The following is a 22,120-nucleotide window of genomic DNA, read 5'->3' on the forward strand; positions in this document are numbered from 1 at the left end:
CCTACTTAGAATGTTCTTGCACGCACCAGCCCCACTCCTGACTTGTGCACACAGAGCGTGAATGTCTGAAAGGAGATGTTAAGAATGTTCACCTGAACAGTCACCAATGCCAGAGGCAAGATTACTCCCGTTCATCAATCATGGCCCCTCTCCCCAATTAAAGTGAAAACAGGGCATGTGTACCCCTTTGCGCGGTGGTACCTTTGGGGGAAGTTCTCCCCTTCAGGAGGTGGTGGGTCTAACTATGTGAGGAGGTAGGTGTTGGTAGGTCCATCCTTCTCCTCAAAAGCAAGCAGTCAAAGGCTTCTTCTTTCCACACCATGAGAAGTCCACTGTTGTATCACACATGATAAACCCCCAGTGGTTTATCATGTGTGATACAATGTCCCAATGGATAATTTAAATCAATGACCACAATCCTAAACCTATTTTGGCTTGTACAGTGGTACCTCGGGTTACATACGCTTCAGGTTACATACGCTTCAGGTTACAGACTCCGCTAACCCAGAAATAGTACCTTGGGTTAAGAACTTTGCTTCAGGATGAGAACAGAAATCGTGCTCCAGCGGCATGGCAGCAGCTAAAGTGGTGCTTCAGGTTAAGAACAATTTCAGGTTAAGAACGGACCTCCGGAATGAATTAAGTACTTAAATCGAGGTACCACTGTATATGTGAAATGAATTTTGTCAACAGAAAATAACAAGGATGAAAACAAAATTTCAAAGTACTAGCTTGTAACATAGAAGTTGGGGGGAATAAAATGTTTTCTCCTCTTTGTGACAGAACCCAAGCAATTTACTAGAAAAGATTTAAGTCATCAAACAGAGGGTATTCTCTTCTTCTCGTAGCTGAATACAGAAAGCTCTGGCAAGCTACAAATGAAGCCCCTAAATCAAATTCATCTACTCCAGTCCCTGAGGAGTCATCCATCATTCTTTTCATGAACCAGGGTGTTCTATGTGCCACACCTCCTTCCTCAGATCAATGAAGCAATTGGGGAATACTCCTTCTCCTCTCCTAAGGATGATTGATGACTCTTTAGGAGTGAAGTGTGTGACATTTTATTTCTCTCGCTGATAAGATTCTATGACTCTGAACACCTTCAAGTTAATCTTTTCAACAGACTGAAAAAGAGATGCTCTAAAAGCTTTGAAAAGCACAATTGTTAGCAATGATTAATGGATTCATGACATAATGCTGTGTGTATATGAGTGTGTGTGTATGTGTGTGCGTGTATGAGTGTGTGTGTGTGTGTGTGTGTGTGTGTATGCAGAGAGAGAGAGAAATTGAGAGAGAGATTTTATATCCAATTTTGCTCACAATCTGTTGCCTAATATTTGCATGACATGATACATAATTGATCAAGGTTTTTGGAAAAAACTCTTACAGAAATATGTATAAAAAAACATAACTTAGATCAGTGTATGGAAGAGTGGTCTCTTCTGCATCACCTATTTATTAACTAAACCCAGCATTGAAAATTTCAGCCCAACAGACAATGCACAGGATTTATTCATCATTTTGCTACCTGCCCAGGACTGCAAAAATGAAAGGGAGGAGGGGTGTCAAGCCACAATAAATGGCGGGTGACCCACCCACTCTGCTTGCTGTTTTGCACCCTCCCCCTTTCAACCCCTGACATTGAAAGGGGGAGCACAGAGAACAAAGGATACTGCTGCCACCACTAGTATTTCAGGAAGCAAGTAAGAAACCTTCCTTTTAAGAGAGGGAGAGTATTTATAGTGCCATTGGGATTCTCTTTTTTCCACCATGGGTGGTGAGTGCAAAAGTGGATGGGGGTGCAAAAGGTATTTTGCTCCATCTACCCTTCCAGACAAAATGAAGCCAAGGACCTGGGGAAACACTCAAAATGGGTAAATAATGTGCTTGCCTGCCCATAACCGCTTCCAATACCTTCTAGCTTCCTGTTAAACAAGCCTGTACCTATGTAATCTTATGGAAACCAGCTTGAAGGGCAGACAAAAAGAACCGGAACAAAGGCTCACTTACTTGAAATATCTGTTTCAGGGAGAAGAGCGCCCGCCTCAGCTCCCGTCCATTTGAATTGTAGAGTTTTTCTAAAGAAAAGACAAAAGAAAAGAAAAAAGTTTAGTGGAAGTTTGGTGTAAAATTCAGTTCTCATGACTGTAGGCTGCTGCATGGAATTATCTGTGAGGTTTTTAAATCAATATTCCTCAGTAACGCAACGTACATCAAACGTATGAGCAAGGCACAACAGAGCAACACTAAAAACATACAAACACTACAAAGAATTGTACAAGATCAATTAAAATAGAAATACATGCATTGTTGATGAGTAAAGGTAAAGGGACCCCTGACCATTAGGTCCAGTCGTGGCCGACTCTGGGGTTGCGGCGCTCATCTTGCTTTATTGGCCGAGGGAGCCGCCGTACAGCGTCCGGGTCATGTGGCCAGAGCAGCGCACGGAAACGCCGTTTGCCTTCCCGCCAGAGCGGTACCTATTTATCTACTTGCACTTTGACGTGCTTTCAAATTGCTAGGTTGGCAGGAGCAGGGACCGAGCAACGGGAGCTCACCCCGTTGGGGGGATTCGAACCGCCGACCTTCTGATCGGCAAGTCCTAGGCTCTGTGGTTTAACCCACAGTGCCACCCGCGTCCCTGTTGATGAGTACCACCCCCTTTATTTATCAGACTGTGAAATCTTGGTGCAAATAATCATGTTTTCAGTTGGAGCCTGAAACCAAACAGTTCAGGAGATGGATACACCTCAAATAGGAAATCATTCCAGCGTTGGGGCCCTACCATGGAGAAGACATTTCTGCAAGTCCCTTCACTCCGAAAGCTGGCTGGGACTCTGAACAGAGCCCTGCTCCCTGCTCAGTCAATCTTAGGAATCAAATTGGCTACAGGAATAGCTGTTCCTGCAAATACAGGGCTTAGTAAACCATCACTATCACCTTGAACCAAGCCCAACAACACACAGGGAACCCGGAAGCAGATCTTTTAGGACGGTTGTTATGTGATCTCATCTCGCTGTGCCTGTTTACATGGCTAGAATGGAAGGAAGGAGCTGGAGCATCTATATACCTTGCTAAGGGTAGATTCTTCAGTGATACTGATTCCTGGTGTATTTGCTTGCTATCAGTCCCACCATTTAACTGGGAGGGGGTAACTAAACATCAATAAATAAATTAAACATTAATTTATAAAATGGCCGCAATGGAAAGCCAAACTATGGTTTAATGTGAATATTCAAGCATGGCTGATGGCCAGAGATAAAACTGTGCCTCCTTTGTTCTTTCCTGAGTCCTGCTGCTGCCACACTACCTGCAGCCAAGCCATAGTTTGGCTTAGCATTATGTAGGAGCCCAACTTCATGATTTGTCTTCCCCAAGAAACCCCAAGTAACAAACAAATATACAGTTTATCTGGAGCCAAGGTTGACTAGTCCAAGGTGGCCCAATGAATTTGATGGTTGATTTTGAACCTAGACCCAACAATATACTCGCAAAGGGCAGGTATGCCAGATGGTTAAAACGTTGTAGGATCATAGTCACCATGAGTGTCCAGAATTCCTTTCCTCACTTTTGAATAGGAGAACTAGACTTCTACATACACAGCTTCCACAAGGATAGCATATGGGCGCATTGGAAAGACTTATCAGAAAGAAAGAAAATGGGAGGGTCGTTGCTCTACTGGGGTCAAGAAAATCCAAACAAGTAAAATGGCAACAGAGCTGAATGCAACAGCAAAGGGTGCAATCCAGCAGCAAAGCCTCTTGAATGGGCCCCAGTGGAGCTTATTCGCTTCTGCGAGGGGCCATTGGAGGTCTTCCCACCGGTTTGTTCCCCATATGTTCTGCATAAGCAGAAAAGGCATGTTTTGGAAGCAAATGCTTTTGGTTCTTTTCTTTGAAAGAAGCGAAACATAACGGACATTTGCTGGGATCCAAATAGTTTCAGCCAATATGAAAGAGACGCCACAGCAGTTGTTTGTAAACCTCCAAAGCAATATTCTGTCCTTGGCGCAGGAGAGGAAATGTGTGGCCCATTTACCCCTCATGCAGTTCTCACAACTCCTTATTCCTTATGGAGCCGACAAATTCCCAGCACAAAACATTGCAAAAAGGAATGTCTCTTGTAATCACGGACCCAAACACACGCTTTAATTATCCTAGCCCAAGAATCAATTCACTGGTGTGTACAAGTACATTATGTTTCTTGGCTGGATAAAGTAAAGTCTTGTCAGGAAAGCTGAAAGGATAATAGGGTTTTCTTGTGGGGTGGGACGGGACTTGCTGGGTTTTATTTTTAAAATTGTATTGTCTTCACGTGCTAAATAGGAACAAAATTATTCCTTGGAAAGATACCACCATCTGGCCTTTGTTAGAATTAAATTCCCTTCATTCTCATACAATTGCATACAAAGATGCATGTCCAAAGATGGGTCTGTCTGCCTGTGTGTTTTTGAAGAGATGCAGAACTAGATTTTAATTTCATCACAAGAGTCAGCATGGTGTACACAGGATTCCCAGGCAACATGTCATCCTGGCATCGAATAGACCTGGATCAGCAGTGCTCCAGCAAGACTGTTGCATTATATACCTTCACATCAGATTTCACGTTTCAAGGTAGTACGTCTCTGTCGCTACACTACCACAACTCGTAATACATAAGGATGACCTAAAGCGTCATGACCAAATGCATTTTATTTCTCGGACCCAACAGATAATCCGTTTACTTCTGAATGAAGAGTGCCATTGAATTTAAGACCCAAACACCATGCTGCAAAACTTCAGGACTCACCCAGTGTTCTCAAATAAGAACTCAGACAGAATTAATCAGGGAATAGGGAGGATCCACATAAGGGTGCTAGCCTCATTAGCTTCCCATAATTCCCATTTCTACAGCAGAGGCAAAATCACAGCAACCATTTAGGAATGTTTTCTCAGGGGCAAGTCACATTCAGATGAGCAGGGCTTTCTCCCTCGGAGGGGGGTGGAGAGTTAGCTGGGCAGTCACCATAATGAACCAGATGAAAATATTTGCATCTCCAGCAGGGGTAGGTGGGGGTGCCAGGGAGAGAGAATCCCTGGGGTTAGTGAGGGGCTTTGTGCTGAACTAGTGAACCTCATCCACCCAGAGTTCCTGGCCACCACAGCCCTAGCTCTGGGAGAGGAAGGGAGAGAACCTGAAATAATGGGGCACAGAGCCCCATTAAACCCACAAAGCCAGGATTGCCAGTCAACCGCCCCCCCCCCCAAGTTGTGTATTCCTTCTGTACTTGGCAGAAGCTGGGACAGAGCAATGGAAGCTCACCCAGTTGCACAGATTCAAACCACCGACCTTAAGCACACCAGTGCAAGTAGATAAATAGGTACTGCTGTGGTGGGAAGATAAACAGTGTTTTCATGCGCTCAGGCCCTCGTCACAGTGTCCCGTTGTGCCAGAAGTGGTTTAGTCCTGCTGGCCACATGACCTGTCTGTGGAGAAATGCTAGCTCCCTCGGCTTGAAGAGAGATGAGCACAGCACCCCATAGTCACCTTTGACTGGACTGTCCAGGGGTCCTCTACCTTTACCTTTTTTTACCTTCAGTAGTAGCAATTAATGACACAAGCGCAGAACGTGCTTGCTGTTGCTCATGCTGCGGCTGGTTCCCTCTTTGCTCCCGCAGAGCCTTTTCCTTCCTAGAGCTGGAATGATTTCCCGCACCTCTCTCCCTCCAACATACAGCTTTGCTTAATGACGAAGCCAAGCTACAACGTGGCTATGCAAAATATGGAGGTACTTTGCTCAAGTGGCCCCTACCCATGTCTCCCAATCATGCTGTGGTTTAATAGTCTTCAATTTTTGAGATTCCTTATCCTTTTTCTTCTTCTTCAAGGAAGTGGCACATTACACTCTGCAATTTGTGTCACAAGGTTCGACAGTGGTGACTGATGAAGAGGAGGAGTAAGAATTTGTGGATCACGGAGGGCATTGCTTGGCAGCGACAGAGGTATCAGTCAGGTGGGAACTGTATGCTGTGGGTGCTGTGGGTGCAGAGTGGCTAGTAGCGTAAGCTGGGATGCAGGCTCACTACATCTTGGCCCAAACACAGTCCTTTTATCCCCTCTCTAGACACAATACCTGCCTCTACTTCAGCCTAGTTCCCTTGGAACGACTGACTGTTTTTGGCTAGTAAAAGGTAAATGGACCCCTGACCGTTAAGTCCAGTCGTGGCCGACTCTGGGGTTGCGGCGCTCATCTCGCTTTACTGGCGGAGGGAGCCGGTGTACAGCTTCCGGGTCATGTGGCCAGCATGACTAAGCCGCTTCTGGCGAAACCAGAGCAGTGCACGGAAACACCGTTTACCTTCCCGCCGGAACGGTACCTATTTATCTACTTGCACTTTGACGTGCTTTCGAACTGCTAGGTGGGCAGGAGCTGGGACCGAGCAACAGGAGCTCACTCCATCGTGGGGATTCGAACCACCGACCTTCTGATCAGCAAGCCCTAGGCTCTGTGGTTTAGACCACAAAGCCACCCACGTCCCTTTGGCTAGTAGTGCTACTTTTTAAAAAATCCAAAGGTGGCATCAGTTAAAGTTCACTAACATTTTCTCCTTTTGTTCAAGCAAAAGCGAACATTCTACGATTCTATGATTCAGATAAAGTATTGAGAGAAATAACACACACTGAATACTTTGTGACTCCTATAGAATCATAGATTTGGAAGGGGCCGTGAGGGTCATCTGGTCCAATCCCCTGCAATGCAAGTATCTTTTGCCCAATGTGGTGCTCAAACCTACAATCCTGAGATTAAGAATTTCAGGCTCCACCAGCTGAGCTATCTCAGTTAACAATATCATCATTTTCACAGAATGGTATTTAGCAATGCATTTGTTTTTACCTGGAGCTGCTCTTCTAACGCAGACATGTGCAAGTTGTGATGCATCAAGCCAAACATAGCCCTGTGTATCAGCTCTCCAGGAGCACAATAACCCTTTTTCTTTTCGCCATGTGCATGCATGGCAGGCCATAATGCATGTTCACTGTCTGATGCTCAGCTTCATGGGTCGCAATTTGTGCAAGGAGAGCTAGAGGTTAGAGGAACTGCAGGTGGCACACTTGATTTAAATCAGTTGCTGTTTCGTATTTTTCGCTCTATAGGATGCGCTTTTTCCCCTCCGAAAACGAAGGGGAAATATGTGTGTGTCCTATGGAGCGAATGCAGGCTTTCGCTGAAGCCTGGAGAGCCAGAGGGGTCGGTGCGCACCCCTCTCGCTCTCCAGGCTTAAGGCAGCTATCCGCAAGCCTTCTGAGCGCGGCGGGAGTTCCCGCCGGGCTCCGAAGGCTTGCGGATAGCAGCCTGCAGCCTGAAGCCTAGGGAGCGCAGCGCTGCGCGCCCCGGGCTTCAGGCAGCTATCTGCAAGCCTTCTGAATGCGACGGGAGTTCCTGCCTGCCGGTCTCCGAAGGCTTGCGGATAGCAGCCTGTTCTGGGGGCTGGGGTCGGGGGAAGCTTGAGCTTCCCCCGTCCCCAGCCCCGCAAGCTCTGGGAGCGGTGGCGAGGTTGCGTGCAATCTTGCCGCTGCTCCTGGACCTGTTCTGGGGGCTGGGGTCATGGAAGCTCGGGCTTCCCCCGCCCCAGCCCCGCGGCTGGGGGGGGGAATAAATTTTTTTTCTTTATTTCTCCCCCTAAAAACTAGGTGCGCCCTATGGTCTGGTGCGCCCTATGGAGCAAAAAATACGGTATGTCTCACTTGTATCACTTCTGGGTTGTTGTACTGCTTCTGTCATGTCCAAAGAGCAACTTGCACTGGAAGGATCTGAAAACTAGATGTGCTTCTGTGACTTATGAACTTTTCTCTACATGTTCTCCTTTGTGCACTGCAACAGCACTGCAACAGCTGGAAGTGCAAAGAACTTGTGCATTTGAGCAGCTGCCGGTGCTACAACATCCCCAGTCCCTCCCAGTCTGATTCATCACTGAGTGCATCCTGTACTGTGTATCACTAACGAAAGTCAACTGCTTGGTGCAGAGGGTGAAAACACAGAACAAAGTAAATGTCTGGACGTTTTTCAGGAGGCATATAAAACTAATTATTGCAGCATGCCATTCTTTCATTGAATGTCAGACAAACTTAACTGGTGTCCAGCAAGAGCAAGAAAAAATACCTTGGAGCGACGCCAAAACAAGGCTTTCGTCTGAGCTTTGTTTTTGTCTACAAAAGCCAATAATAAATCTATTGGCAAGACAATGCACTTTCCTTTTTACTCCCAGACCCAGCAAAATATATCATTTTGTGAGGGGGATCAGCCACAGGCACAGTGCCCATTAGTACATTAATGCTGCTCTTCTGCATGTCTGCTGAGGTTATGCGGCTTCGCCTGTAACAAATTCATAGGGTTTGATCTAATCTGACTGTGTGTGTGTGTGTGTGTGTGTATATATATATATATATATATACACACACATATATACACACACACACACACATACACACACTATTTGAAGCCTTCACGTTTTCTCCCTGACTACTCCAGGGGAGACACAATTTATACTCAGCAGAGAAAAAATAGTTTCTGACTTTAAATTGTAGTCTGATTAAAGCAAAATACCATGGCCTATATGCAATCGGATGAATAAAGTTGTCAAGTGTTCTCTCCCTTTCTCTGACAGGTAGATAAATGCACATAGATGACTAGCACATAAAAGAGGTGATGAAGATAATCACTTTGAAAGGATGCAGTCAACATGCAACTTCACAACAGATTTTCACTGCTATGACCAAGTGGTGCAATTTCCACCACAAAGTGCCTTTGTGCGTACTAGGGCAGGCACAGGCAAACTCGGCCCTCCAGATGTTTTGGGACTACAATTCCCATCATCCCTGACCACTGGTCTGGTTAGCTAGGGATCATGGGAGTTGTAGTCCCAAAACATCTGGAGGACTGAGTTTGCCTATGCCTGTACTAGGGCCTCTTTGCTCCTAGACCCTTGGGACACTATTGCAAAAAGCATTCAAGGCGCCAGGGAGGGAGATCTCTGGAGTGAGACCTCTCTGCTTCGCCCTGTGTGCTTCCACCACAGTCTAGCAAAACCAGTATTGTATCTACACTACAAAACCTCACACAAACCATTTGAATGCAAAACATATCATCAGCAAATAATTATTTCTGTCATTCCTGTCCTAGGTTTCAATAACTTATCGCAAGAAATGAAGTAATTTCTTTTGTTCAGACTGTCTGGGCTCCCAGAGACCTGAAACATGATAATACGAACTGGCTGTGAAGTGAGCCATGAAGCAAGTTCTCAGGATTTGCACACAGGCACTTCTGGAAAAGGGCTCCCTCCCCCCACCAAACCAATGAATCAATGCTTTCCTCATTATTTGTTCACAAAGAGTGCTGACAGCATATAATTACCCTTATTGGAAAGCGCTGCAGTAGATCACTTATTCAATTGATCAGTCGTTATCCAACAGGCGTAGGGCTAGCTCTCCCCAGATATCTGACAATGTACCATTATGTTGCGCAACGCAAAACGCAGAAACAACCCCGACAACCAGGCAGCTGTCAGTTAACACTCAGGCCGTCCTCAAAGTCTGTTGCTGAAAAATAAACTATTTCCATATGCTTATTTTGGTAGGGCTTGCCGTGGAATTCGGTACAAGGCACTACTCCAGTTAAAATCTGGGGGGCTGATAGGTTGGATGAGTGACGTGAAATGGCTAGCTCACTAGGCCATGGCCCAAACCCTGACTACAAGGTTCAAGGCCGAGTCCCAGGGTCATAAATAGGACCCCCCCCACACACACATACTGTCCATGCCCCTAATATATATTTAGGATTCAGCCATAGGTCAGGTGGGTGGGTGGGTTTAAATTCTTGCTGGAATTTGTCTGTTTTGAAAGACAGTGGAGTGCAATCTCTGGAGGTGAAGCCAAACCACCAGAGAATCGCAGTGCCCGCTGTGGCTGTAGAGACCACGCTGCAGCTACAGAGACCAGGAACTCATAACTGCTGTCTTCTGCTGTCTCCTGTGTTGTTTTTGTTGTGTTATCAGCACCAAAGTGACTTCCCTAGGGTGCAAGTCTGCTCAATGTGTCTGGAAATCCTGGGCTGCCCAGATGACAAGACCTCTCTCTCAGCCTCACTGATGTGATCCAAAGGAATGCAGAACAATACCTGAAGGAGCGTCTCCACCCCCATTGTCCAGCCCGGACGCTGAGGTCCAGCGCCGAGGGCCTTCTGAAGGTTCTCTCACTGCGAGAAGCAAAGCTACAGGGAACTAGGCAGAGGGCCTTCTCAGTAGTGGCGCCCACCCTGTGGAATGCCCTCCCATCAGATGTCAAAGAGATAAACAACTACCTGGCATTTAGAAGACATCTGAAGGCAGTCCTGTTCAGGGAAGTTTTTAATGTATGACATTTTAATGTATTTTTAATCTTTGTTGGAAGCCGCCCAGAGTGGCTGGGGAAACCCAGCCAGATGGGCGGGGTACAAATAAATTATTATTATTATTATTATTATTATTATTATTATTATTAGGCACCAGCTTGGCTTCAGGAGTTGCCAGAAGGAGGCATACAAGATGTCATTCAACTTTCTTAGGGACTCTACTCCGGATTTGTGTAGAGTTTACTGCTTAGCAGGGCCGTCTTAAGTATATCTGACACCGTGGTGCAAAGATCGCTCTGGTGTCCCCCCCCCCCTTTCCCAGAGTTGCCGACCTTTTTACGGCACTGCCGGCAGCTTTGCAAGGCTGGAGGAGAAGGGCAGCGGCTGGAGGGCGGCTCCTCCAGTGGGGAAGAGGCGGAGGCTCTGGGTGCAGGGCTGCTTCAGCAAGGCGGGCGAGGGCAGCGAGCTGATGCTGGGAGGCGCTGCACCCAGCCGCCGCCTCTTCCCTGGTGCCCATGCCGTGATGGCCATGGCATTCAGAGGCTCTGGGTGCGGAGGTGGGCGAGGGCGGTGAGCTGATGCCGGGAGGTGCTGTGCCCAGCCTCCGCCTCTTCCCTGACGCCCTCCAGAACTTGGCGCCCTGGCGCCCCACGCCACTTGCCTCTATGGGCAAGCCGCCCCTGCTGCTTAGCCTTTTCTTCTCCTGAATGTGTTCCACAAGGCAACAGGTATGGGTTTCTCCTCTGGGGATGGAGGCACAGATACCTGGGAAATGGAATTCTATGGAGCGCAGAACCTAGCTGGATCCTAAAGGACATGGTAGATAGCAGCAGAACAAACTGATTAAAAAAACTCTCATGAAACCAAGCTGAAAACAGCCTGCTCTGTTCCTTCTAGACCCATACCCTGAGATTTTAATCCTTGCCCTACAGACTCTAAGCAGGAATTAAACCTGAGATCAGGTGTTGCAATGAGCCCTGAGCATGCCCAGTGTTCATGGGATGCTGAATTACTGATGGGAAGGAAAGGAAAACCAGAAGCAGGGGATGCAATGGAGTATCATTGAAGAGAGCATGACTGCCTGTTTCCTTGAACAGGGGAACTCCATACCGAAACATTTTGTTGCAGGTCCCACTTGTCCGTCCCCCGCCTTTACACTTGAATAATCTACTTACACTATAACTGAGAAGCAGATATACCACTGGAGCAGAAATAGCAGACTGCCACAACTCTTGCTTTCAGGCTGTCTAATTGCTTTGCGGCATTCTAGTTGAGCAAGTAAGAACAAACACTTTCTCGACATAAGCAAATAATAGGGCAAGGCCTTTCTGCTGCTCCTTCTGCAACCTGGTGTGGTGCTTGCCAGGAACAGGCACAAAGCAACTGGTATAAAATGGACAAATTGATGTGACTGAATTTGCAGTATTAGCAGAATCATAGAATAATAGAACTGTAGGGGACCTCAAGGGACATTGAATCCAGCCCCCTGTGATGCAGGAATCTCAGATTTGGGTATCTAAGTTATGCCAAACCTTATGGCTTCAGAAACATCCAACGTTAAGTTCTATGTTTTCCCATTAGACACCTAAGTGTCTTCAGTTCAACCAGATGAATCCCATTTGTTTAAACAATTGAAGGAATTCAGCATATACTGCAATGAAGTCAACAACTGTAAGGAAAATATTGGATAAGATCAGGGTTTATTGGTAATGAGATTATTTCTTCTACTCTACAAGATGTAGTATACATACAAGTATTTAAGGCCTTGTTTAGCTATGTAAGTGTTTTCCATAAAGGGAACTGTTTGCATTCAGAAAGAAAGAAAGAAAGAAAGAAAGAAAGAAAGAAAGAAAATAGATTTTATGTGTAAATATGTAATGAAACAATTGATAATGCAACAGTGTTTCACTAATACCATAACATTTAAAAATGAAAAAAACAAAATGGAATTGTAATGATATTGCTGCCTAAAGAATTCTGGTAACTTTAGTTTCCTGGGGTTCTGAATTCTCCCATACAGGGATATTGCCTCTTAAAACAGGCATCCCTCCACACAGAACAACAATTCCCAGAATTCCTTGGGAAGAGGGATGACTGTCAAACCAGAGTCAGCAACACTTGTGAGTGCAACATTCACTTTTCTGTGCCTTTTCCAAGGAACCATGTTCTAACAGTTGCTGGATGGCAGGATGCCCAGAAAACATTTGCCAATCAATCAGATGCATTAGACTGTATGCCATTTGCACCAAATAATAGTTCAATAGGGAAAGCACTTGGAAATAAATACAATAAAAATGCAGTTAAAGACAGACAGTAGAGTGTTTTTATACATATTTGTAAGTCATTTGAGGACTGCAAAGATGGTAGGGGGAAATTGATTTCTAACATCCACTACCACTTCTCACAACTCTCTTTTGCTCATGATTCAGTTCAAGCAAGATAAACCTCTTAGAGTTTAGTGAAAAATAAGACTTAGATGGCAATGGTGACAACACGTCTAATCCCCATTTGAATACAGTGGTACCTCGGGTTACATACGCTTCAGGTTACAGACTCCGCTAACCTAGAAATAGTACCTTGGGTTAAGAACTTTGCTTCAGGATGAGTACAGAAATCATGCTCCGGCGGCATGGCAGCAGCAGGAGGCCCCATTAGCTAAAGTGGTGCTTCAGGTTAAGAACAGTTTCAGGTTAAGAACGGACCTCCGGAACGAATTAAGTACTTAACCCGAGGTACCACTGTACCACAAACCATTTGAGAGAGCTGGAAAAATTCCTCTCCCCTCCAAAATCAGAAGGTTCTTTTAAAAGGACTCTCAGTTTGAGGTCAGAGTGTAAACTAATGCACTCAATCTGATGAAAGGATGCGTTGCATTTTTTAACAGCATGCATTTATATATATATCTAAAAATATTTTATGCCGCTTATTTCATAAAATGGATCAAAGTGGTTTGCAACAGAAGCACATTAAACTGTACCGTAAAAACCACATTCAAAAGATCAAAATCCGATATCAATTGACCACTGTGGAAGGATGTATTCTTAATTCCCTGCACAGGCCTGGCAGAATATAACAGATTTTCAACAGGCCTTTAACAGATGGCACAGAAGGCTCCTGCTGAATCTCTATTGGCAGAGTTTTTCACTGGACTGAAGGCTCTATTTATTGTTGTTCTCAAATGAGCTGGCCGGCCTGGGTAACAACCACAAGACAGCTTTTGCCTAGGCTTGCTGTTTTCAAAATATAACAAGAAACCTAGAATCAGTAGATGAACTGACTGCGAAACTATGAATATCAAAACTAAGTCCTCAACTACTTTATTCAGGCCTTCTTGCACCACCATTACCCTAGTATTTATGGTTTGTGCCCCCATAACTCTCACTTTTCTTCTTCAACTTCTCAGCCCATGGTCTCCCCCAACTCAAATTCTTAGCTTCCTTCCCACAGTTCATCCAACCTCAAAGCCAGGTATACCCAACATGGTGTCCTACAGATGGCAGTTGGAGTCCAATGACATCTACAGGGCACAACACGGACTACCTTCTGCCCTAGGCACATTTGTGTGTTTCCCCACTTCCACAACTGGTGGGGGAAACATTGCGCTCCTTCTGGGGTAGTTTGCACCCCACCCTGCACTAAACTCTCACAAGAGGCTGCTAGAAGCTTCTGTCAGCATGCGACAGAAGCCACCCCCTTGGAACGGCTTTGATTAACCGCAAAACCTGGTGAGGGTAGCCCTCAATGTGTTAGGGACTTCACCTGCATGTGAAGGCAGGCTGTGACAGACACAGCACATAATACCAAAAGTCAGTGGCACAGCATGCGTTGCTGGCACCTGGGGGCAGGGCAAGCGTTGCACCCCCCCCCAGTGGACTGGGCAGCTGGGTTGGGGACATGCACCAGGGTGTGTGTGTGGAGCCCACACAGAGGAGCCCACACCTTCAACATGTTACTTGCCCACTGCCTCCATCCACCTGCCTGCTAGACCAGCAATTCTCAACCTGTGGGTCCCCAGATGTTGTTGGACTACAACTCCCCTCATCCCTGAGCTCTGGGCCTTGCTAGCTAGGGGTGATGGGAGTTGTAGTTCAACAATATCTGGGGACCCACAGGTTGAGAAAGGCTGTGCTAGACTGACCCGCCTGCTGCTGCTCCTCAGCTGCCAGGGAGCCTGAGCCACGCCCCTTCCACTACAGCTCTATCAAGAGTGGGTCCAATGGTCAAGAAGGCGTTTTCTGTATGAGCTGTAGAGGGAAGTGAGGGGCAGATGGGGATCATCAACCTGGGAAGGTGGCCCACCTAAGGGAAGGAAAACTGATCCTAAACCTCCTCTGCCTTGCGTGATATCTTTGGGAGAAGAAAACACTGAGACACTGAGATCCAGCGCTGAGGGCCTTCTGGCGGTTCCCTCATTGTGAGAAGTGAGGTTACAGGGAACCAGACAGAGGGCCTTCTCAGTAGTGGCGTCCACCCTGTGGAACGCCCTCCCATCAGATGTGAAGGAAATAAGCAGCTATCTTATTTTTAAAAGACACCTGTAGGCAGCCCTGTTTAGGGAAGTTTTTAATATTTAATGCTGTATTGTTTTTAACACTCGGTTGGAAGCCGCCCAGAGTGGCTGGGGAAACTCAGCCAGATGGGCGGGGTATAAATAATAAATTATTTTATTTATTTATAAAAGGCTAAGGAGTAAACCCTACACAAATCTGGAATGGAGTCCCTAAGGTAGTTGGATGGCACCTTGTATGTCTCCTTCCAGCAACTCCTGCAGCCAAGCTGGTACCAGACGTATTGCTCTGCTTTCCTTTGGACCACATCAGCAAGGCCAAGATGGGGGTCTTGTCATCTGAGCAGCCCAGGACCTCCATGCGCACTGCCCAGTTGCTGCAAACGCAGTTGTTTGACTCCACCTACAGAGGCGCACTCCATTGTCTCTTGAGAAAAAGACAATTACCTCCAGTAATAGGGGCAAAGGCTGCTCGCCGAAGAATGGATGCTTTTGAATTAAGGTGCTGGAGGAGACTCTGGAGAGTCCCATGGACTGCAAGAAGATCAAACCTCTCCATTCTGAAGGAAATCAGCCCTGAGTGTTCACTGGAAGGACAGATCATGAGGCTGAGGCTCCAAGACTTTGGCCACCTCATGAGAAGAGAAGACTCCTGGAAAAGACCCTTTTGTTGGGAAAGATGGAGGGCACAAGGAGAAGGGGACGACAGAGGACGAGATGGTTGGACAGTGTTCTCGAAGCGACCAACATGAGTTTGACCAAACTGCGGGAGGCAGTGGAAGACAGGAGTGCCTGGCGTGCTCTGGTCCATGGGGTCACGAAGAGTTGGACATGACTAAGCGACTAAACAACAACAACAACAAATAGGGGCAGAATGCCTCTGAATGTGTTTCTGGGGAACACGAGTGAGAAAGTGTTACTGTGCTCAACAGGCATTCTGTTGGCCACTCGGAGAACAGAAAGTTCAACTGAAGGGGCCTTTGGTCTATCGGGTCTCTTTTCCTGAGGCACAATAACTCTGTGGTAAAGCTGAAAGGATAGATTTTGCCACAACTCACCCCTGTATAAGGACATGATCAGCCAACCCATCTGGTGAGCAGATTTGTAAGCTCAGGGCTAGTGCACAACCAGAATGCCTGCCTGACATCCCTCCAGTTGCTGGCAGGGTTCAAGGCTGGACATACAAGAGTTGCGTTTTTAATTACGATCTCCCTCGTAATTACAAAGGGATGGAAATGAAGTCCCCATTCCTCAGAGCACCTAACAAGTACGTAGCAATGACCCAACTTGGATATGTCTCACACACCATCCTATTTCATTTTATTTTAAAGCACCTAACTGCCATTGGGGGAAGGCACTAGGGGAAAGCAAAGCCACAGAGTACAAATCAGCTTTTTAAACTGGGCTTTAGGTCGACGCATCCCTTTATTTCAGAGTCCGGCGTGTCCTCCTACATTCAAAAGGGTGTTTTATCAAACTTTCCATATCCTCCGCGGTCTGGAAGTCATTGCTTCAAGATCAGCTGCATCCCACATTTGTTTTAAATGTCACACACACATACTTATGCAGCCCTGAGCTTGTTGGAGATGCCAGATTGCCTGGGGCTGGGATTCAGCTCTCTTCCCGTTTTGCTCCTCAGAAATCCCACCGAGGTTTTTCTCCTCTGCTCTTCTCTTCCAAAGAAAGATTTCAGAATACTCCAGACGAAACTTACATGCATTACATCAACTTATTTGCAAAACAGGTCATTGCTCTGTCCCGCTAACCGTAAGCAAACAAATCCTGCACAGGTGGGTGCAGGTGAAGCATAGCAATACTCTGGCTTCTGCCCCTGGCGAGGGAGCCAAAGGTCACTGCAAGGCTGCATCCCTAACCTCCGAAGAACAACATTGCGGCAAAGAGTAGACCATGAGTAGGCAAACTAAGGCCCGGGAGCAGGATGCGGCCCAATTGCCTTCTAAATCCAGCCCACGGACGGTCCGGGAATCAGTGTGTTTTTACATGAGTAGTTTTATTTTAAATGCATCTCTGGGTTATTTGTGGGGCCTGCCTGGTGTTTTTACATGAGTAGAATGTGTGCTTTTACAGTGGTACCTCGGGTTACATACGCTTCAGGTTACATACGCTTCAGGTTACAGACTCCGCTAACCTAGAAATAGTACCTCGGGTTAAGAACTTTGCTTCAGGATGAGAACAGAAATCATGCTCCGGCGGTGCGGCAGTAGCAGGAGGCCCCATTAGCTAAAGTGGTGCTTCAGGTTAAGAACAGTTTCAGGTTAAGTACGGACCTCCGGAACGAATTAAGTACTTAACCCGAGGTACCACTGTATTTAAAATGCATCTCCGGGTTATTTGTGGGGCATAGGAATTTGTTCATTTCCCCCCAAAAAAATATAGTCCGGCCCCCCACAAGGTCTGAGTGGACCAACACAGCCCCTTTGATGGCCAAAGAAGTAGCACCTGCAACTTAAATGCCAGTTGCGCTGGCACTGCAGGAGAAAGGTCACTGCAACTGCCAAGTCAGGCAAGAAAACCAGCACAGGAAGATTAACCCGACCTAAACTGGATATAAATGTTTGCAACTCACGACATTATTTTGGCCTTGAAGAGTGTTCTAACTGCTCCACGTGTATTATCTCCTTGTAACAGTGTTCAAAACTCCCATTGTTCTAGGCACATTTTGTGACAGGGCGGGCAGTTTCTGAGCTCTGGGCGCAGTGCTGTGCCTACGGTTTCAGTTTAAAACTGCAGAGTGGAAGGAAAGGAGGACCTTTTTCTGCCTCCCCACTTTCAGCTACTCTCTGAAGACTGGAGAAGGGACCCTCTTCAGACTATTAGGGGGGTGGGCAGGGGAGGAACTCCAGGGGTGCCCAAACTTTTTCAATGTTGTTGAGCTTTTTTTAGGATTTTACCCCAGGACATATACTGCCACAGGCCAGATTAAATCAACCGATAGGCCAGATTAGGCCCCTGAAAGAGACTTTGGACATGCCTGGACTAGACCATGTGAAAAATGAACATAATATTTTAGCTGCAGTTCATTCATTTTCAGCTTTGTTTGCTTGTTACTAAAAAAAGTGTGCCGAGACATTCCGTTGTTGCGCCGATTACCTAGGTTTAAGGTGCCATTTAGCTCCTAGTTTTCGTATTTCAGTTTCTAACATAGCCTTGGAATTCCTACACAGTCTCCGTAGGAATTTTGACTTTTAACTTTCAGTGGAGTTTCTCAGTTACAGAAGAGACAAAAGGAACCAGCAACAGTATTTCTCAGACAAGTTTTGCATGTCCCGACACCCAACAACAGAGAAGCTGGCTGGAGAATAGAATGACCTGCCATTCCTCATCCCTTAGCCAACATGAAGAGATCTACAAGGACTGTTTGAACTCACTGTAAGGGTTAACTACCTTGACAGCTCATAAACTGGGTTCAGCCTTTATGTACATTTTTTAAAAACCCCCATCATCCAACCTGTCTTTATTCAGTGTCTGACTGGGACTAAGCAATACCGGGGTACTTTGGAACAACTTTCTTCCACCGCAGCACTAAAAAGGCAAGTGTTGGATTATTCCCTACAGGAAATCAGTCTCTCATATTTAGTTCTACCAAACAGCTGCTAACGGAACAAAAATAGCCTTGCACTTCACATAGAGCCTGAAACAGAAGCAGCCTTATCATGTTACATGGTTTTATAAATGCCACCATTTTTTTTAAAAAAAATACTCATTAACAGAAATTGCTGTCCTGTCACCTTTAATCAACTGCCACATAGCTACTTAATTATTGCTCAGAATGCAGTACGTATATTGGATGCCAACTTTAAAAGCTGCCTTCAATTAGTAAAAGGAAATCAAATATCACCTGAAGGTACAAAATGAAAGATTTGTTGTTGTTGTTAATAATAATACCCTGCCCATTTCACTGGACTGTCCCAGCAATTGTGAGTGGCTTCCAACAGAATATACAAAAATGTACACAGCAGAACATCACACTTTAAAAGCTTCCCAATACAGGGCTGCCTTCAGATGTCTACAGAAGGTCGTATCATTATTATCATTATATCTCTTTGACATCTGACAAGAGGGTGTTTTACAGGATGGGTGCCACTACCAAGAAGGCCCGATAAATGAAAAGCACTTGCTTGACTTTGGAGCTCTAACCTGAAACTTGAGCCCAACTGTTGCAGCTCCTCACCTTCTGGCATTCCACTTTTCCTTTCTGAAGCCCACGGATTCCGACGCACACCCCTCCCACACACATCAAACTTTGCTAGTCCTACAGTTTCTCTGTGAACACACACTTAAAACCTTTCCTGACCTTAAACCTCCACAACCATCCTTTCTTTCAATGCCACCTTCCTAAACAAAATGGAGGTAATAAACACTGGGAAAGTGAGCAGACCTTGAAGTGGGAGATTCAGTTCCAATCCCCGTTCAGCCTTGATGAGCACTGGTTGCACTGGTGGAGGAAGGGGTGTGTGTGGTGGATGCAGTGTCATCCCTGGGAGGTGACATCGCCGCCCCACCCCCCTGGGATGCTTGATGAGGGTAGCACCCCCCCTGGGACGCTCGCGATGCCCCTGCGGGTGACTAACCCCGCCCCCACAGGCAACTAGCCCCACCCCCAGGTGCAGTTAGCTCCGCCTCTGACTGGTTGACTTTGGCGGCTGACCTAACTTCACAGGTTCGTTGAGAGAGAGCAAAGAAAAGGGGGACAAATATCGCAACTGGAGAGAGACCGATTGGAATGTAATGTAAAAGTGCTGTCTAAAATGTATAAGATATTTTTGGAATTGGAGACAAAGGATGAGCAAGTAAAATCCTCAATGATACACTGGGCAATAGATATCGGTCATAACATAGATATGGAAGCATGGGAATGATTGTGGAATATAAAATTTACAGCATGTTATGGTCTAAGATAAAATTATATGAAAATGATATATCGATAGAACCTAACACCGAGTAAACTGGCAAAAATGTATAAATCCAAATCAAGTAAGTGTTGAAAATATAAAGAGAAAAAGATTCTTTTTATCCTAAGTGGTGGTCTTGTAGGAAGGTTAAAGCTTATTGGGAAATGATATATAATGAATTGAAAAAGATGTTTAAAATAATGTTTGTAAAAAACACACACACATCCAGAAGCTTTCCTTTTGGGAATCAAGAGGGACAGAACTACCCAAACGTATAGAAATTTATTCATGTATGCAACTACAGGGCCAAGAATGTTACTTGCCCCAAAATGGAAAGAAGCAAAAGTTCTAGTAAAGGAAGAAAGGATACAAAAAGTTATGGAATATGCAGAAATGGCAAAACTTACCAGAAAAATAAGAAATCAAGATAAACTTTTTATTTAAAAAATGGGAATGGTTTATTGAATATGTACAAACTGTAAACAGATAAAAACATTGGCAGGATTATTGTAATAATCTGCAGTTTTATGAGAGTATATATTTAAAGTAGATATATAAATGTGCAAATTAAATTAATTTAGATATGCAGAAAATATTAAAAACAAATTTAAGGAACTGCAGAAAGAGGGGGAATGAAGTCATGTTTTGAAACGTTAAAATGATTGTAAAATTATTGAAATGTATAAAATTGAAAATCTATTTTTAAAACAGGGAACCAACAATCTTGAGCTCCCTGGTGGGAGGGAAGGATAAATGTGTTAGAAATAACATTGCCCTCCCACCATAAGACCTCCTTTCTCCTTCGCCTAGCTTTTTCCTAGGCTCTTGGTTCAAAGTCCATGCCCTACTCTGCTCTTGTCCTTCAGCACACCCAAGTCCAAGCTCCTCCACCATGGTCCGTCTGTGACATCATCACCGGTCAACCTCTGTGATGTCAAGATTGTGCAGACAGCTGGCTGCAGATGCTTGGCCATTGTTACAAAATCCCATAGCATATACAGTGGTACCTCAGGCTACATACGCTTCAGGTTACATACCCTTCAGGTTACAGACTCCACTAACCCAGAAATAGTGCTTCAGGTTAAGAACTTTGCTTCAGGATGAGAACAGAAATCGTGCTCCGGCAGCGCAGTGGCAGGGGAGGCCCCATTAGCTAAAGTGGTACTTCAGGTTAAGAACAGTTTCAGGTGAAGTACGGACCTCCAGAACGAATTAAGTACTTAACCTGAGGTACCACTGTATGGTAACACACACACACACACACAACTGAGTGGATTTTAGGTTTATATTGCTCTCCAATCTCATTATCTCAAGATACACATGAAGTATGGCCTTGTTTTATTATCATTTCTACAGCCCGCCATCACATTTTAACTATGATCCTCCCCACTCAAAAAAGAAGAAGTCTGTTGCATGCTAGCATGTTTAGAGAGGGAGGAGTTTGTTGTGTGACTCCATGAAAATCCTGCAGGGTTTACATGCAAGGTTTTCATCAAAAACGGAAGATTATAAATTATAAGGGTACAGGTTCTATTCTGGGCAGACTTGTGTATAGGTTTGCATTGCTAATTTCTATGAACAAGACTTAAAACTTCTTGATTCTGGGTGGCTCACAACCCATGTTTTGAAACATGCTTCAAGTTTGGGAACTGAAACAAGAATTAAAACTGTTCAGCAGTGTTTGATATACAGACTTTGTCCAACTGCAAATATTAAGAGAGCAATTACATACAAATTAGAGTTACAACAGCAATTTCAGGGTTTTTTATGCATGTAAGAGGAGGTTGTTGTTGTTTTTTTTGAAAAGTGGGCATATTTTATACAGCTAATCAGGGTGCTAATTTCTGAAGCTTCTTCTTTTCCTTTTTGACAAATCATCTCCACGTTTCAAAAAATTCTGCAATCTGTTCTCGGGCACTTTTGAAGAGGGAATGCAAAGGGATGATTGATAGCTAACAAACTGCAAGTGCTTTTGGAAATCGCCCAGCCCATAAACGTTAGTGGAGGGAAACCAATCCCAGTCTGAACGTCTGATCTGTTTCTCTAGTTCTCGATTACATGCTATTTTTGTCCTCTCCGCAGTTCACAGAACAAAGCATCACACACTCGCTCAGCCACATTCCATAAAAGGAAGGCTGGGAAACACTCGGGTGTTGTGATCGCTCCGCTCCTCAGCTTCTTGTTTTAGCAGCGAATGATTAAGTGTGCAAGGCTGGGAAGCAAACCTCACTGAACTCACTGGGATGTACACGGGCATAGCCAAGGGGGCAGGGGGGCAGCTGCCCCCCTCCGATCAAGTAAAACAATAGAATTACTTAATTAACGGACCAATCA

At 45.4% G+C, this 22,120-nt stretch overlaps 1 protein-coding gene across 14 annotated transcripts in view; it reads right to left on the reverse strand.

Moving 5' to 3' along the window:
- Window positions 1-22,120, reverse strand: part of FHOD3 (formin homology 2 domain containing 3) — a 316,929-nt gene that overhangs the window by 163,271 nt on the left and 131,538 nt on the right. For all 14 annotated transcript variants that reach the window (XM_080976479.1, XM_080976478.1, XM_080976473.1 and 11 more), the window contains exon 4: window positions 2,011-2,078. In XM_080976479.1, the coding sequence (XP_080832605.1) occupies window positions 2,011-2,078 (68 nt within the window). The remainder of the gene's footprint in view (window positions 1-2,010; window positions 2,079-22,120) is intronic.

The sequence above is a fragment of the Podarcis pityusensis genome, assembly GCF_964106645.2.
Source record: "Podarcis pityusensis genome assembly, chromosome: 13".
In the NCBI taxonomy this organism is placed as follows: Eukaryota; Metazoa; Chordata; class Lepidosauria; order Squamata; family Lacertidae; genus Podarcis; species Podarcis pityusensis.